This window comes from Nelumbo nucifera, chromosome 2, assembly GCF_055504915.1.
Source record: "Nelumbo nucifera cultivar China Antique chromosome 2, China Antique-T2T, whole genome shotgun sequence".
In the NCBI taxonomy this organism is placed as follows: Eukaryota; Viridiplantae; Streptophyta; class Magnoliopsida; order Proteales; family Nelumbonaceae; genus Nelumbo; species Nelumbo nucifera.
In genome coordinates this window covers 38,233,015-38,249,620 of record NC_142650.1, presented here as the reverse complement: position 1 = coordinate 38,249,620, position 16,606 = coordinate 38,233,015, and the positions used below count along the sequence as shown (strand labels likewise).

At 37.6% G+C, this 16,606-nt stretch overlaps 2 protein-coding genes and 1 pseudogene across 3 annotated transcripts; 1 reads left to right on the top strand and 2 right to left on the bottom strand.

Moving 5' to 3' along the window:
• Positions 1–7,260: 7,260 nt before the first annotated feature.
• LOC104599119 (xyloglucan endotransglucosylase protein 7-like) lies at positions 7,261–8,589 on the top strand. Its single transcript, XM_010261502.3, has 3 exons — positions 7,261–7,624; positions 7,720–7,913; positions 8,030–8,589. The coding sequence occupies exons 1-3, from the start codon at positions 7,301–7,303 to the stop codon at positions 8,427–8,429; spliced, it is 918 nt and encodes a 305-aa protein (XP_010259804.1). The 5' UTR covers positions 7,261–7,300; the 3' UTR covers positions 8,430–8,589.
• Positions 8,590–11,733: 3,144 nt separating this feature from the next.
• Positions 11,734–13,051, bottom strand: LOC104599118 (xyloglucan endotransglucosylase protein 1-like). Its single transcript, XM_010261501.3, has 3 exons — positions 12,692–13,051; positions 12,403–12,596; positions 11,734–12,315 (listed from the first exon to the last, which is right to left on the bottom strand). The coding sequence occupies exons 1-3, from the start codon at positions 12,974–12,976 to the stop codon at positions 11,907–11,909; spliced, it is 888 nt and encodes a 295-aa protein (XP_010259803.1). The 5' UTR covers positions 12,977–13,051; the 3' UTR covers positions 11,734–11,906.
• A 2,093-nt stretch (positions 13,052–15,144) lies between these two features.
• On the bottom strand, positions 15,145–16,252 carry LOC104599117 (xyloglucan endotransglucosylase protein 1 pseudogene; annotated as a pseudogene). Its single transcript, XR_016082983.1, has one exon. The product of XR_016082983.1 is annotated as a xyloglucan endotransglucosylase protein 1 pseudogene (transcript).
• Between the last annotated feature and the right edge of the window lie 354 nt (positions 16,253–16,606).

Here is a 16,606-nt window from a genome sequence, read left to right as displayed (position 1 = left end):
TGAGGGTTTTTGCGAGCCTCCAGCACTGTAGCGGCGTGCCCTGCTAGCGAGTTCGCATCCTGTGAGCCTGTGGGTTCACTGGAAGCGTGCACCTGCAAATCAAAATCGAACACGTCATCCTTTTGAATTAGCAGAAATTTAACAGAGCTGCTCGGTGAATAATGGTCAACTAAGTGAATGAGCCACTAATGCTGCGTTTGGAATCGGTGTAAGTCAAGATCGATGTAAAATTTTACACTGGTTCGATTTTATTTACGTTTGGAAGGAATATAAATGAAGATTGATGTAAAACTCCACTAGGTTAAGATTTGTTGGCATTTGGATGGAGTGGAGTTTTACATTATGAATCTATATAAAACCTCATCAAGCATAAAGTTTTATATTGATTATCGATGTGAATACTACATCGATTTTATCGGTGTAAAATTTTACACTTTTTTATCACGATTTTCAAAATGTATTGATTACCTATTATATGGTTCAGTGTAAAACGTCATCGACACCGGATCCAAACGAAGCCTAAAAGACAAAAAATAATAAAACCCAACTACACTTCTCTCTCGTTGGAACTTCCCTCCCAAGTTCCATCTTCTCTCTGAAGTTAGAATATTGTGACTATACCACTGATGATCACAAAAGCCGACGTTCGACGTTAGACATTTCAACCAAAGACTGGCGATTGACAATAAACTTTTCTTATTCTTCTCTTCCTCCTCTCCTCCTTGTTTTCTAGTGGTCAAGTCATCTTCTTCCCTCACACCCCTCTCCACTCTTTAGCCTTAGTGGGTGTTTGGCATCGACGTCGTTTAGAAAACAATGCCACGTAGGTGCCACATCAGAGAAAGTAGTGCTTCAAACAATGCCCTATTGTTTGGTATTGTTTTTCTAAAAAAAAAAAGTTTTTCCAAACCATGCCTTGGGAATCAAGAAAATGTGGTTTGAAGCAACGCTAAATTCAATGTTTTCTGAGAAAACGATGCATTGCTCCCAGCAATGCAATGATGTTGCATCATCTTGGATGTTGGATGATATAGATCAATGTTGAAAACGTCGCTTCTAACACTACTACCAAACAAAATCAGTGTCATTTCCTCAGAAAACATCTATATGGCAACACTAGTTTCAAACAAAAAATAAGCACCACAACTCTACATACCCAACACCATTTTTATGAGAAAACGGTGCAATGTTCCCAACACCAATGCCAAACACCTACTTAGTCTTTAACACCCCACATGGCCACGCCACCATGCCCAAACCATCAACACCCCTTATCTTCTTCTTCTTCTACCTTTCTCTCTCCATATTCTTTTTCACATTCGTTGTTGTTGTTGCTTCCTAGCAATTCATCGAATCCATGGAATTCTACAATTCTTGAATGTCCTTCCATCTCCAACAACATCTATTACAACGACAACAAAACTACGTTGCAATAGTAAATATTGTGAACATATACAGACCAAATCTTGTAGGGAGAAACTGAAAATAGGATATGGGGAGTTTAGTCTACTTAAATAGGGGTTAGGGTTTGGGGAGATTAGTTTTGTTCCAAGAATGTTGATCGCCGGTGTGAGCTACTAAGGGTTGTTCGATCTGTTGAAAATAGAAAAGCAAAAATAAGATTAGCACAGGAAGAAGAAGAAGATGAGGACTAAGAGCAATAGTACCTACTGGAATACTTGTATATATGTACATATTAACGGGGATCAGGGTCCCCATGCTCTCCCCGTCCCTGCCCCATCCCTGCCAACGAGGACAAAAATTTCCCCATCCTCGTCCTCACGGGAGGAAAATCATGGCATCTCTGCCCCATTCAGGACGGATCCCCACAGGGATCAAGGAAATGGGGAAAATTGCCATCCCTAACTCAAATCGACCTAACCAGTCTGACTTGCACTTCTGCAACCCATTCGAATAACATTAAAGTTATTTTTTATATTGAAAAACTTAAAATACTAAGGCCTACTAACACACATGTTTAGATTTTAGGGTAAACTTCAATTATCAATATTGCTAAGAACCAGCGGTTTCTGGCCCAATAATCCAGTCCAACATTCTGGTCTGATCCGACTCTGACAACAGACTTAAACATTGAACCAATCTTGTAGACTTACCTGGTTCAGAAGTAGAAAATGTTGCCCTTGTTACTCCTGCCACGTAATATTGTCCATAAGGGGGTTCTCTAGTGGCATAAGCCGTAATTTCTGCAAAACTTGATGCTAGAATTGCCATTGGCAAATATGCAACCACTCTGTATTCCATCTTCCTAACTTGTCAAATGAAGAACTCCAAATGTTAGCAACAATATACCCCTGTTTTGCCTTTATACCTAATCCATAAGGCCATAACACAATTAACAAAACCAAGAGAGAGAGAGAAACCATATTGGGTTATATTTGGTTAGATAGAAAATAAGAAACAAAAATCTCTCAAGAAATTTTACATAATTTGTTAAAAACTTTCCTTGGACTTTCCATCTCTCTTATTTTCTATCAAATCAAACATATCCTTTAACCTTAACCCCTAAGGTATTGCAGAGAGGAAGACTAAATCAAATGAATAGAACTGCCAAGTACCAACTTAAGCTAGTTTAAATAAACTTCAAAACAGAGGCCAACAGAAGAAGAAAACAATTCATATAGAGGCTTACCAGAGCTTAACAAATTTCTTGAAACCTGATTAATACCTTAAATAGAAAGCCTCTGATTACCAATATTTACAGTAGAGAAGCATTTGCACCAATTTTCAGAACCTAAATCAACCTTCAGAGCTTCGAATTCAAGCTCACTTTTTCTCACTCCCTAGCTTTATAATGAATTGAAAATTTGAAACTAGCCGAAGCTACAAAGCCTTCAGAGCTTCTAGTATAAACCACTTAGATCTTAAATGTCACCAAATCATACAACACCCATTTCATAAACTTGAGTGCAAGTCTCTCCAGTTCTTGAAATTCCTGAAATCCTAGCTCTCTAAAGCCTTAAGTTCTCAACTTTGGAGACTTAAACAAGTCTATAAACCCAAAAGTCCCAACAGAAGAGAATGAAAAGTCCTTTTAAAAAGCCCAAGTTGTCAAAGAATCAAACCTAAAATCAAGAATATCAACAACTTTGCTCAAACCCAGTTCACAAACGCCCAGAAAAAAGAACTCTAAAATCTCAAATAATCTCCATGTAATCGTTTCTCTTGAATTCTTCTTCACAAACCAGTGATGTTGAACATAGATACTGAGGGCACACCATAGATGGGCTTTCTTTGCACCATTTGGTTTTGATTCCCTTGGATTTTTTTCTAGGGCATCAAAAAGAAAACGATCCCAAACAAATCGAGTGCAGCAAGTCCTAAATTCTCAATTAAATAGGGAAGTTGAAGAACAAGAGACTGAAACACAATAATCTCATTTGCAACACCTTCAAGCTTCTCAACCCCCAAGTAGACCCTTTGCCCTCTTCATCATTCTCAGGAGGAAACTGAAGACCAATTACCTCCACAAATAGAGTCCTCACAGCACAAGAAAACAAGAAGCCCCATTTTTTGTAAATATGTGTGTAAAATGAATGATAATGAGCATATTTCTGTATCTTTTAATAAGTATGGTCAACCAAAAGATGGAAAATTGTCTCAGTTTATTAGCACAATAGCATGTAATGGAAATAGCATGTCTCAGTTTATTATCAAGGTATTCTTTTCAATTTATTCACTATTTATATTTTTGATTTGAACATTTTTCAAATAATCAAATATGTGTGATGAATTATGATATATAAAATCTCATTCTTACATATGCAATGCATGGTAAGTTTGATGTTTTAGATGATCATAAAGAGTGGTATTTAAATGACCTAAATGCAAAATGGAAGCAATGGAAGTGTATTCTATATCGAGATTTTTATAAGCCTGAAGTTCCAATAGCAGAACAACTTACTCCTCCCGGATTGTGTTGTTAAAGAATAGTGGGTAAATTTGCTTCAAATGTGGTAATCCGAAAATTTTAAGGTATGCAAATTAAATTCATTAAAAATGATTTCTTATTTAAACATACTAATATATTGTTTTTTTACTTTTCTTTATTATATATTTAGCAAAGTAAATAAAGCTTTAAAGAAAATAAGCCATTGTATAGGAACAAAAAGTTTAGCAAGAATTATCAAATAGATAAAGTTTCAATTTTATATTTTCTGAGTAACTACTAAAATTTATTTGCTAACCAAAAGATATTAATTTTGTATATATGAAAATAGGCAAAAGAGGTTGGGGAAGTATTAGACAGGGCTACTCTTTTTAAAAGAACACATACTCGTAAGGATGACAGACCTATCGGTGATGCATATGTAGAGATTATGGTATATACTTGGATTTTTTTATTTGTGGTATTTTTTAACTCTGCATATAATTTTATAAATTAAATTGTTTAATTAATATATTGTAGTCAAAGATCGATGAGTTTGCGTCCTCTCAACAAAATAATGAAGGATTCTTACAGAGAAGTGTTATCGCCCAAGATGATATTTTTGCTCAAGTTATCGGTAAACCAGAAGGGCATGATTGAGTGTGCTTGATGGAATTAGGTCCAGCTCCAACAGATTTATGGGAACTTGAACCAAGGAGACGTGTCTTGAATATTGAATTGGAGATTGGAAATCGATGATTAAAAGATAAAATCAATGACTTAGAGGGCAAAATGAAGAATATAGCTACAAAGTTTTTTGAACTAAGGAGTCTTGTGCTAGGTAGACAAGTAAGTATTGTTTCTTACAATACCTAAATAATTATACATATACCAATTGGCTGGACTTTATATGATAATGATATTTGTTTATTGTAATTTAGGTCCAAAATGCTGAAAATGTTCATTTGAATTCTCCACACCAAATGCATTCATCTGCTAGTAGTGGTAATCCCACATAAGGTAAATGTGTGGTTATAAAATACTAATTTATTATAAGTAAACAATACTTAATATCTATACTGTTAACTGTTAGAAAATGCGAGTTGGGAACATACTTCACGTGTGGGCAACAATCAATCCATTCAATGTGCAAATGAAAATTTGGATGAGGTATTCTTAGTATGATATAATAAATGTTATTTCTCTTGAAAAGTATGATTATAATCTTAAAATGATTTAATGTGCAGGCATTTAAACATGTGAAGTGTTAAGAAAGAGGTGGCAAGAGATATACTTGTTAGTGAAGGTTCTAAAAAGGTGGTGGGTAATGAAGCACTTGGTCATAGATGGCGTGAAATATCCTTAAAATCAATAATAATTAATGACTTAGTTTTGTTGAGGAAATGTGGTAATATAGCAACTCTTAGAGATGCACTTGGATCTCACATCGCATGGGTTAAATCAATGATAATGTATAGTGCATATAAAATCCTCACATTATTTAATTTATATATTTAATTATTGACATAAATCTTTATGCATTCATCTTTCTTGAACATGACAGACTGAAGTTTATGATCCAAAGCGAAGGTCTTGAATGTGATGCACATGCATATAATCAACTGTTTAGATGCAATGACGATATTTTGTTAATTCTCTTTTCCTTTTTGGTGATGAAAAAAATTATTAAAAGTGTGCATTGAACAAATACTACTATGAATATTTTGTATAAATTTGTATAGGTTTTATCATATAAGAATAGGTGAAATTAATTTTTTTTTTGTAATGGCATTCATCAAAATAAAACCGTTGCTAAAGGTGCCATACAACATTAGTTTTGAAGCGATTATATTATGTGACAACCATTCTACAGCATTGGTTTTTAACCTTAACCATTGCCATAAGAATTTTATAGTAATTGTAAATGTAAAAAACCGTGGCAATACAAAAGAATTGTTAATACTTTATTTAAAACCATTGCTATTTCTACTTATTCATCAATAGCCCATATTCTATAGTCACGGCTAAAACCGTTGCTATAGCAATTTGTAGCAATGGTACAAAATAAATCTGTTGCAATAAATTTTTTTATTAGCAACAGTTAAAATTGTTGCTATACGTATATTTGTAGCTACAGTCTACAATATCTGTGGCTATAGGTTTTAGGTACGTCAACATCCGCTATCGACAAAAAAACCATGGCTAAACCGTTGCTATATCCTTTAGCAATGGTTTTTGGTATCATTTTGCAACAGTTGTGTCCATTGCTAAAGCCGATTTTTCCTGTAACCTGCCTAGATGCATGAGGTGGTAAATGGTTTAGAGCTTGCATGAATGTCATCTTTGATCAAACCATGAAGAAAACTATTTTCAATTTCATCAATTAATGCCTTAGAATCATAGAAAACACAACTGAATCAACCACGAAAAAGGAGAAGAATAAGAAGGAGAAGGAGAAGAAGAAAAAGAAGCCCCCTCACATTCAAAAGCTTTTCTTAATCGATTTTTAAAAATGTTTTGCCAGAAAAACTTGCCAAACACGCGAAGTAAAAGGAGGGAGTGCGAGAGTTTTTGATTTTTTGTTCTCTCTCTCAAATGCAAGAGGCTATTTAGACCATCTCAGCCCGGTTTAAATGCAAAAGTGTCGCGCCTGTTCTCAAAGACCGCCGTTTAGATTTTTATTTTCGGTTATGGGCGACGGTCTTTGTAAGAACGCCAGCTCATTATTTCTATAGCGGTGGTCTTAAAGACCGCCGGCTTAAATCATTTTTCTTGTAATGGCCCTTCTAAACGGACCAACAGACTATTGAGCAAATCAGCCTCCCACAACAGTTCCGCACATCCCCGCTGTGTATTGAGAATATCTCCTGATAATAATACCAGAAATGATGATATTATCATTGGGAGATATTCACAATACACAATGGGGATGTGCTATGGGACAGGGGGCAATCTGGAGGGGGCTGATTTGAACTCCCAAAAAGAGGCTGATGGTCCAATCCTTCATTTGTGCTCTCCGGATTTCTCACGAAACATTGATTGGTGGCTGTCCGTGTGGGGCCATCTCGGAAAGCCATGAGCCGCTGCTCCTCAACCCTTTCACAAACAGGCATTTGTCAATATGGCTAAACCATAAGCGACTCATTCAAGGGTCAAAGTTTCATAAAAGTTCCCCCAATAGTTTGTCGAGTACTCTAGTTTGTCATACTCATATCAAATACGTCATAACCTGAGACTCCAGAAACATCTCTCTGCTTCCAGCAACACTGCCAACTCATATTCCGTATAGACCGACTTCATTCGCTCATTCTAGTAGTCTTCCTACAAACCACAGATCCTCTCTCCCCAGCTGACAACTATATAAATCCATCTAACATCTTTATCGTGTATACAGAATAACAGATCCAATCTCACATGATCAATAGCCTAAGTTCAACCTCTACCTCTCTTGCATTTGCATTCATGGGTTTTGGTAAAGCTTCAATTCTGCTGCTGGTTTCTCTGCTGTTAAGCTCATCTTTGGTAGCTATCTACGCCGGCAATCTTCATCGAGACTTAGATATCACATGGGGCGATGGTCGAGCTAAGATACTCAACAATGACGAGCTTCTTACATTGTCTCTCGACATGGCTTCTGGGTCTGGCTTTCAATCTAAGAGGGAGTATCTATTTGGGAAGATTGATATGCAGATTAAGCTCGTCCCCGGCAACTCAGCTGGAACTGTCACCGCCTACTATGTAAGTTCATAAGATTTCTTTCATTTTCTTTTGAAGTTGTTTCTCCTATGTTAGAGCTAACAGTCTATCAATCTATTGTGCTGCTGCTTCTGCAGTTATCATCTCAAGGTCCTAGCCATGACGAGATAGACTTTGAGTTCTTGGGTAACCTAAGCGGAGACCCTTATATTGTTCACACCAATGTGTACAGCCATGGGAAGCGGAACAGGGAGCAGCAGTTCTATATCTGGTTCGACCCAACCAAGGATTTCCACACATATTCCATACTTTGGAACCCTCGCCACATAATGTAAGTGCACATATATACATGGTAGCGTGATTGAATCAAATCTTAATTTCTTGGTCTGTAATCTGTGTATCTCTGTTCTTCAACTTAATTGTTTGGTTTTCTCCTCATTCTTGCAGCTTCTATGTGGATGGAACTCCCATCAGAGAGTTCAAGAATGCAGAGTCCAATGGTGTTCCCTTCCCAAAGAGCCAACCCATGAGGCTCTATGGCAGCATTTGGAATGCAGATGATTGGGCTACAAGAGGTGGGTTGGTGAAAACCGACTGGACCAAAGCTCCCTTCACAGCCTCCTTCAGAAATTTCCGGGCTGATGCTTGCGTTTGGTCATCTGGTGCTTCCTCTTGTGCTTCTTCTTCATCAAAGAACAATACTTGGATGTCACAGGAGATGGACTCCACAAGTCAGAAGAGGCTCAGATGGGTGCAGAGAAACTTCATGGTCTACAACTACTGCACGGATTTTAAAAGATTTCCTCAGGGCCTTCCTCCTGAGTGCACCATAAATTCTGCTGCTTAATAAGCTTTGTTTTTGTATATATACTATTCGTTGTCTGTACAAATTATTGAGAAGAAAAGGAAAAAAAAAACTACCTGTAAATTCTGGTTTTACTTTGTTTATACCAACTGCTGTATTATGATATTGCAAACAATAAAAAAAAAATCTTTTGTTTTAGTTATTATTTTTGTACTTGTTCTTATCTTAATTTCTTCATTTTATATTGACAATTTGGCATTTAATTATCTATCAGAAGGAAAGGATTAGAAGCATTTCCATTAATCTGTTAATTTAGTTGATACAAAGAATGTGGAAATGATCAGACCATGTGTGTGTGCATTAAGATTTATGGGTCAGACAAATTAATAAGCTGAAAAGGTGAAAAGGTGAAGAGGGGCCAAAGCGAGAAGGTGTTTTGAAACTTCTGGAGGCCATAAGGCCCAATGAAACGGTTCGACGATGTTATATATAACATTATCAATACAGCTGCAAATACCCATCTTTTTTTTTTTGAGAAAATGCAAATACCCATGTAGCTTGGAGGTTGAACCACTTTTTCTTTTGGGTCAATAGTTCAACGGTTCAACCATCTGGCCAAGATGAACAAATTGATCACCATGGCACTAGGGCTGTAATCGGTGCATCCTATGTGAATCTTAAGAACCTACATCCGAATCTGATCAGAAACCCGATTGGATTTAAAGACTCGGATTTGAATTTGAATCTGATGGACTTGGATTGGATTTGGATGTAATCCGAATCTGCTTTAAAATATCTAAAATATTAGAAAAATTAGAAATTTATTTAATTTTCAATTTTTATATATAATATAATATAATATTCTAAATTTATTATATATATAAATTCATATATAATATATTATTTTTATAATTTTTAATATAATTATATAGAATTTATACATTAAAAGTAATAAATATTATAATATAATAGGATTCAGATTTTAATCGGATTGAATGGGGTCAAATCCAAATCCTATCCAATCATTAATCGGATGTAAATTATAATATTTAAATCCGATCCAATTATATAAATACATCATCCGAATCCAAAATAATCAAATATAAGAGTTTATGAAACTAAAACATTTTAAAATCCATATATTTGCATCCTGAGACTAACCCCACTAATCCACTAATTTGGTTTTACATACAACGATTCACTCTTAGATGGCAAATACCCTAAAGAAAAGCCCAATGTAGGGGTGAAATAATGGGCTGAAACTAATAGACCCATGTATTGGGTTTAAAATTGAAGGCCCAAATTGTGGTGTCACAAGTCACAAGGCCACCTGAAACTCGGGTCTAAGAAAGTACTCACGTGAGTGAAAGAAAAGCCCAGGTCAAAGCCACCTACGTAGGGGCAGTCACGTCACGTGGGTCCATGTGCCATTATCACCATCCAAAATGGACCTTAGAACTCATTCCACCATAAAACCAATTCATGTAATACACCTCATGTTAAGAAGGGGGCAAATGGATCGGTGATCCGATATGATCCTATTTGTTGGATTCGAATATCCTTCTTTTGGAATTTCGGATCCAATGCAGCCTTGCATGGGGTCACAAACTCGTAGTAGACCTTCTTTAATTGTTGTGATACACCTTTTTCCATTGTGAAGAATGATTTAATATAATAGTCTCAGTCAACAATTTGGATGCTTGAGTGGAAGCTTTAGTTCTTCTATTGAATTTTATATTATTCTAATTTTAATTTCTTGACATGTAACTTTATCTATGAGCTAGCATCAGTCTTGGAAACCCTAGTCGATCAATTTCCACATAAAGCAAGTCACAAACAATCATGGCTCCGGTTCTGTACTTTGGCAATGAAATGAATCCCTAAATGCAAAATGCCTGAAATGAAATCCTCTGTTTTTATGTCAAGGTGAAATTAAATTTGTTGCCGACCAAGTGTCTTCCATAAGTTCACTTCCTTCTACATGCGTATTACATCCCTACATCTTTATCAGTTTAGATTCTTATTGGGTTTCAGATTTGACAAGACTTGAACAGGGGCGACTAGGGGATGCAACCTTTGGTCAACAATACAGCAGAGTACGAGCTCTTCTGCTTTATAAGTTGGAGTCGAGGAAAGAATCATCAGACGCACGACTACTTTCTAGCCTCAGTTTGGGAAGATTACAAATACAAATATGTATAGTATATAGGGATGGCAGTTTTCTCCATCCCCGGTAGGGATACGATTTCTCCGATTTGATGGGGTCGGGGAAGGGAATTACTTTGGTGGGGCGGGGACAAAGATGGGAATTAATAGGAATTCCCAATTGGGGTCAAGGTTGGGAATGGGAACTGAGGTCCTCGCCCCATTCTGACCCCGATTATATATATATATATATATATATATTTTTAAAATATTATGTATATTTTAAAATGTTTATTTATTTTAAGTAAATTTATTTTTCAAAAAATATTGTTATTTAAAAAAAAATTGAAGATTTGGGTCTCTACGGAAAACTCGACCCAGCCAGGGATCGATAATGGAGGACAAGTTTTATCTCCGATAGGGTCGAAAACGGGAAATATGATCCCAACTCTGTTGCCATTCCTAATAGTATAAATACAAGGTTTAGAAATACATTAAGGTATTGCACTTTATATATTTGTATTTGCACTCTTCCCAAGGTTCAGTTTGGTAGGAATACAAATACAAATATGAACGATATAAAGTCGTGGGAATATTTAGTCAATTATAATAAAACTTAGGGAAAGAAAGTTTTAGTCCATTTCCTATAAAACTTAGGGGTAGTTTTAAGTATTTTACCCCTCCCCCAACCAAAAGTTCAATAGATTATTTTCCACCGTGACATTCAAACACAGCCTACCTTTCCCTACCTTTTCTTTCAAAACAAACACATCCTTACTAAGTTGTATTCATTCCATCAAGTATGAATTTTGTGATTAATTTTATTCTGGCTTCTTATACTATGTTACGTCCGGAACAATGGCTCGCAACGAGTCTTTGTTTCTAGCTCCGTCTTTCTTATTGTAATTACATTACTCTCTTGGCTAGAGTTTGCTTTCTTTGTGAAACAATCTTCACCAACTTCTACGTGAACGCAACATTCAAACCAGACAAGTTACGCAACAGAATTAGAAACTGAGTCATGGAATAAATCGTAGATTGTAAAGTTACATAAATGTTCTAGAAATAAGGCCGTTCATCGTTTAGACAGATAGTTCAGTTTAATTAGCCTGGCTCAACCATGCGCGTTCGTTCGACTTCGATGTGGATGGACTGATCATCTCAGTTCCAGGGTGCAATAAGGGATTAAAGAGATCGATCATGAAAAAATCAATAATAGAGTTTATTACCAATCAAGAAAATAATCAATGCATGATAAGAATTTGGGTTTGAAAATTACAAAAGAAAGATCAAAGGAAGGAATGAATGAATGGAGTATTGTACACAAAGCCTAGCTCTTGATTCTAGCGTTGAAAATTAACTTGAAATCCCTGTTCAGTTGGTGTGGACACATTCTGGAGGGAGGCCTTGAGGGAAGCGTTTTGTGTCGGTGCAGTAGTTGTAAATCATGTAATTCCTCTGTGCCCATCTCATCTTCTCTTGGCTTGTGGAATCCAGTTGCCGTGATAACCAGGCTTTGTTGTAGTTGCGTGTGGAGGCCAATGACTGGGAATTGCAAGACGAAGCCCCAGACGACCAGACACAAGCTTTTGCTTTGAAGTTTCTGTAAGATGCAGTAAATGGAACTTTAGTCCAGTCTGTCTTGATGAGCCCGCCCCTCGTGGCCCAGTCGTCTGCATTCCAGAGGCTGGAGTAGATTCTCATTGGCTGGTTTTTAGGAAAAGGAACACCAATCGACTCTAAGTTCTTGAACTCTCTGATGGGAATTCCATCCACAGAGAATCTGAAAAGAGAAGGCAAAACAAGCAAGTTTCAGAAAAACTGTACAGAAAAGTGTTAATCCATGCATACTGAATAGATTGGTGCTTACATAATACTTTGGGGGTTCCAGAGAATTGAGTAGGTATGGAAGTCCTTGGTGGGATCGAACCAGAGGTAAAACTGCTGCTCTCTGTTTCCTTTCCCTTGGCTGAAAACGTTAGTGTGAAGAATGTAAGGATCTCCACTGAGGTTGCCCAAGAACTCGAAATCAATTTCATCATGAGTTGGGCCCTGAGATGACAACTGCAACACAGGACACAGAGAAGTCAGTCTAAAGAAATTTACATGGAAAACGAGATGAATCAAATTATGGGCAGACAATGAAGTGGGGAGCTCACATAATAGGCAGTGACAGTGCCGGCAGAGTTTCCAGGAACAAGCTTGAGCTGCATATCGATGCTTCCGAATAGATATTCCCTCTTGGACTGGAAGCCGGAGCCAGAGGCCTTGTCAAGGGACAGAGTAAGAAGTTTCCCATTGTTGAGAATCTTTGCACGACCGTCACCCCAAGTAAGGTCGAAGTCTTGGTAGAAAGTACGAGCGGACGAGGTAGCCATGAAAGAGCTAGCCAGAAGAGCAACAATCAGCAAAGCTGAAACAGTAGAAGAACAAGAAGGAGCCATGGTATGTGTTTATTAGACTTGACGATCAATAATGTAATTCGATGAGTTTTGGAACTGAGATGGATCATTATTGCTTGGGGGGACGCTTATTTATAGTAATGGCTGAAATGAAGTCAAATGAAACAGAAGTGCAATGGAAGGTTCATAGCCAAGTTCCAATTCGGAAGTCTGATGAGCTAGCTGTGAACAGTTGCCTAAGCAAATTAAGATTGCTGGGGTAGGGAGAGACTGTGAGAGCTGCTTCATTCCTTTGTCCATGGCTGTGTGAGTTCACCTTTCACCAACCCAAAACCAGCTGGATCCGCTTCCACTTGCCAGCATTCCCATACACACAATCATGTCTCGTGTAAACAATTGGCCAATTGGGACCCACCTTGAAATATATGATAAGAAAAAGAAAAGATATATAGAAAGATGTGGTGGGCTGATCTCAAAATAATTGAAAGTTTTTATTTATTTGAATTTGTTGCATGGAAGATATCTTAGACTAGATCCGTTTGATTCTGGGAAGGTACTTACCATGACTCCCAACTGGTCAACAATAAATAAATGGTGACAATTAGACAAATATGTACTAATAAATCAGTACTGGACATTATAAAATTCTGCAATATTACTTTTTTATACAATTCTATAATATTTCATCATGAACACAACAAGACGATGTTGGCCGGTGGAGGGCTCGTTTGGAAGGGCTAATTTGAAAATTCAGCTAATAAGCTGAAGCGGACAGCCTTTAATCGTTAATTTGAGCTCCCCATGCAGTTTTCCCCCAAAATACTTATAATATGTCCATATATGGGGCCGAACTTAAGAAATCAAGACTCGTATTGTAATCCGGAGAGACAAAGTGCATGGCTGTTGATCAGCCAGTTGAAGGGCTGTCCAGGAGCACCTTCCTAAGATTATTGACTTTCTATTCTAACCAATCTCTGACTTTCTGAAGCAGTTAAAGCTAAGTTGTCAGCAGCTTACTTATGCAGCTCAACAAATTAATTTAGTTGAACCAAAACTTATGTTCAGCTTAGCCCTCCCAAATGGGTCCGTAAGAAAAACTTGGCTGTCAATGTTCAAACTGGTTAGAATGTCTCCCTACTTTTAAATTGCAAAAAATGCTAGTGGGTCGGATTAAACGATCTCGATTGACTCTATAGGGTCGGACTAGGCTCAAGTTTATTTGGGTATAGGGTCGAATTGGGGTTTCGATTCTTCGACCTAAATCGGTTCGGGTTACACTATCCCGGCTTGCTGGTTATAATACCCTTATATATACAGAGAATATTCTTGTTGTTTTCACTATGGAGGAAGTGATATCTTGGAGCCCATAAACCAAATTCTAATATAATTAAAGGCTCTTGAATTTTTAAAATGTTTTATAAAAAAAGCAATTGAAAGACTGCATCGGTGTTATTTGTTGAACCCTACAAGGTCAAAATAGGTTAATTTGGAAGCTACATGCCTACATGCTATTGGATTGGGTTTGGGGAAGCATTGGCAATAAGGGTGAAAATCAAATATGTATTGATTAGAGGTGAATTCGAGGCGAGTCAAATCGAATATTTGACTATTCGATTTTGACTTGACAAAAAAAAAAAAGGAGACAAACTGTTTATGTTAAAAGTAAAAAAATAAAAAAATTATATATAATACAAACTCGATTAGGCTGTAAATAGCTTGGTTCGTGTTCACCCCTACTCTTTGACTTATTGTGGTGATTATTTACGAACATATGCTTAACTAATTGAAATCAGAGTGATTGGATCCAGACCCGTTCCATGGACACAGGACAATGGAGTCCGAATCTAACGGCATGATGTTTGTTACCTGATACTAAAAATGATATTTATCTAAACTGTGGTTATTTAATTATGTCAAATAAACTGGGACATAGACTTCAAACAATAAAATAAAATAAAATGAACTGGCAATGGACTTGTAAAAGAAAATTTTACGCTCAAATATCCTCAAATATATTGGATCCAAATGCACGTTGTCCATTACCAAGGCCCAAGCCCATCAAGGATCAGGTTCAGTTGCGTTCATTAATATTCTTCTTGGATGTTTCAACTTGAAAAAAACCAACATAATTAATAAATTAGCCTACCATATTTTATTGAAACATAAGATACTATAGACAAAAAGTTAAACAAATAAAGAAAAGAAGTATATGGACGAAATGACTAGATTATTTATGTAATAAAAAATTCTTTGTGATGTTGTTTTACATATAAACGAATAAAATAATTTGTGAAATGCTTGGTATAGGACAAGTTGCTCTAAGAATTAAGAAAGGTTAACGTTGGCGCATTCGGAAGGGAGGCCCCGGGGGAAGCGCTTTGTATCCGTGCAGTAATTGTAGATCATGTAATTCTTTTGCACCCATCTCATCTTCTCTTGACCAGCTGAATCTAGCTCCTGCGAGAGCCATTGAGAATCATTTGTCGTTGAAGTGGGAGATTTGGAGTCGCAAGAAGAGGAGCCTGAAGACCAGATGCAGGCGTTATTGGCATTGAAGTTTCTGTAGGAGGCTGTAAATGGTGCCTTTGTCCAATCGGTCTTGACAAGGCCACCCCTGGTGGCCCAGTCATCAGCATTCCATAGGCTGGAGTAGATCCTCATGGGCTGGTTCTTGGGGAATGGAACTCCAATGGATTCTGAGTTCTTGAATTCTCTGATGGGCGTTCCATCTACAGAGAAGATTATGCGTCGGGGGTTCCAAAGGATGGAGTAGGTGTGGAAGTCTGCTGTAGGATCGAACCAGAGATAGAATTGTTGCTCCCTGTTTCCCTTTCCCTGACTGAAGACATTTGTATGGAGAATATAAGGGTCGCCGCTGAGGTTGCCGAGGAATTCGAAGTCAATCTCGTCATGGGTCGGCCCCTGAGATGACAAGTAGTAGGCCGTGACCGTGCCGGCTGAGTTGCCGGGGACAAGCTTGAGCTGCATGTCTATCTTACCGAAGAGGTACTCGTGCTTGGATTGGAAGCCGGAGCCAGAGGCCTTGTCAAGGGACAGAGTCAGAAGCTCCCCAGTGTTGAGTATCTTTGCTCGACCATCGCCCCATGTGACATCGAAATCTTGGTAAAAACTACTAGCCGAAGCAACAATAGCCAAAGAGCCCAAAACCAGTAGACAAGACAGAAACTTTAAGGAGAGCCCAGGAGAAGTAGAGGAAGAATAAGCCATTGCTAGTTGTTGAGTAGAGTTTTACTTAGTAGGACACAAAGAATTGAATGGGGAACTGGTTGCGAGTTCTGAGTGAAGTGAGATTGATTTATGGTTGAAGAAGGCCTTTTATGGGTAGTGGGATTTGCAGAAACGCGTGGACGAGGAAGGTTCGGATGGTGTTTCTTTCTTTCGTGCAAGGACCTGAGTTGGCTTTGGCCCATGTAAACCCCAATGAACAGTTCTCATCCACTTTGGACGTTTTTTAATGGAGGGAGAAATTAAATAACACCTGGTTTGGGTGCGCTAGTGAGTGCTGACAGACTGACAGAAGACGCGTCTCTCTCACCGCCATTACAAAGTACAAACAAGCAGCTGTAATTGACAGGTTGTCACTTTCCACGTTCCACCACGGACAACAATAGCATCCAGATTTCCTCACTTAATCCTTCTCACATCCAGATT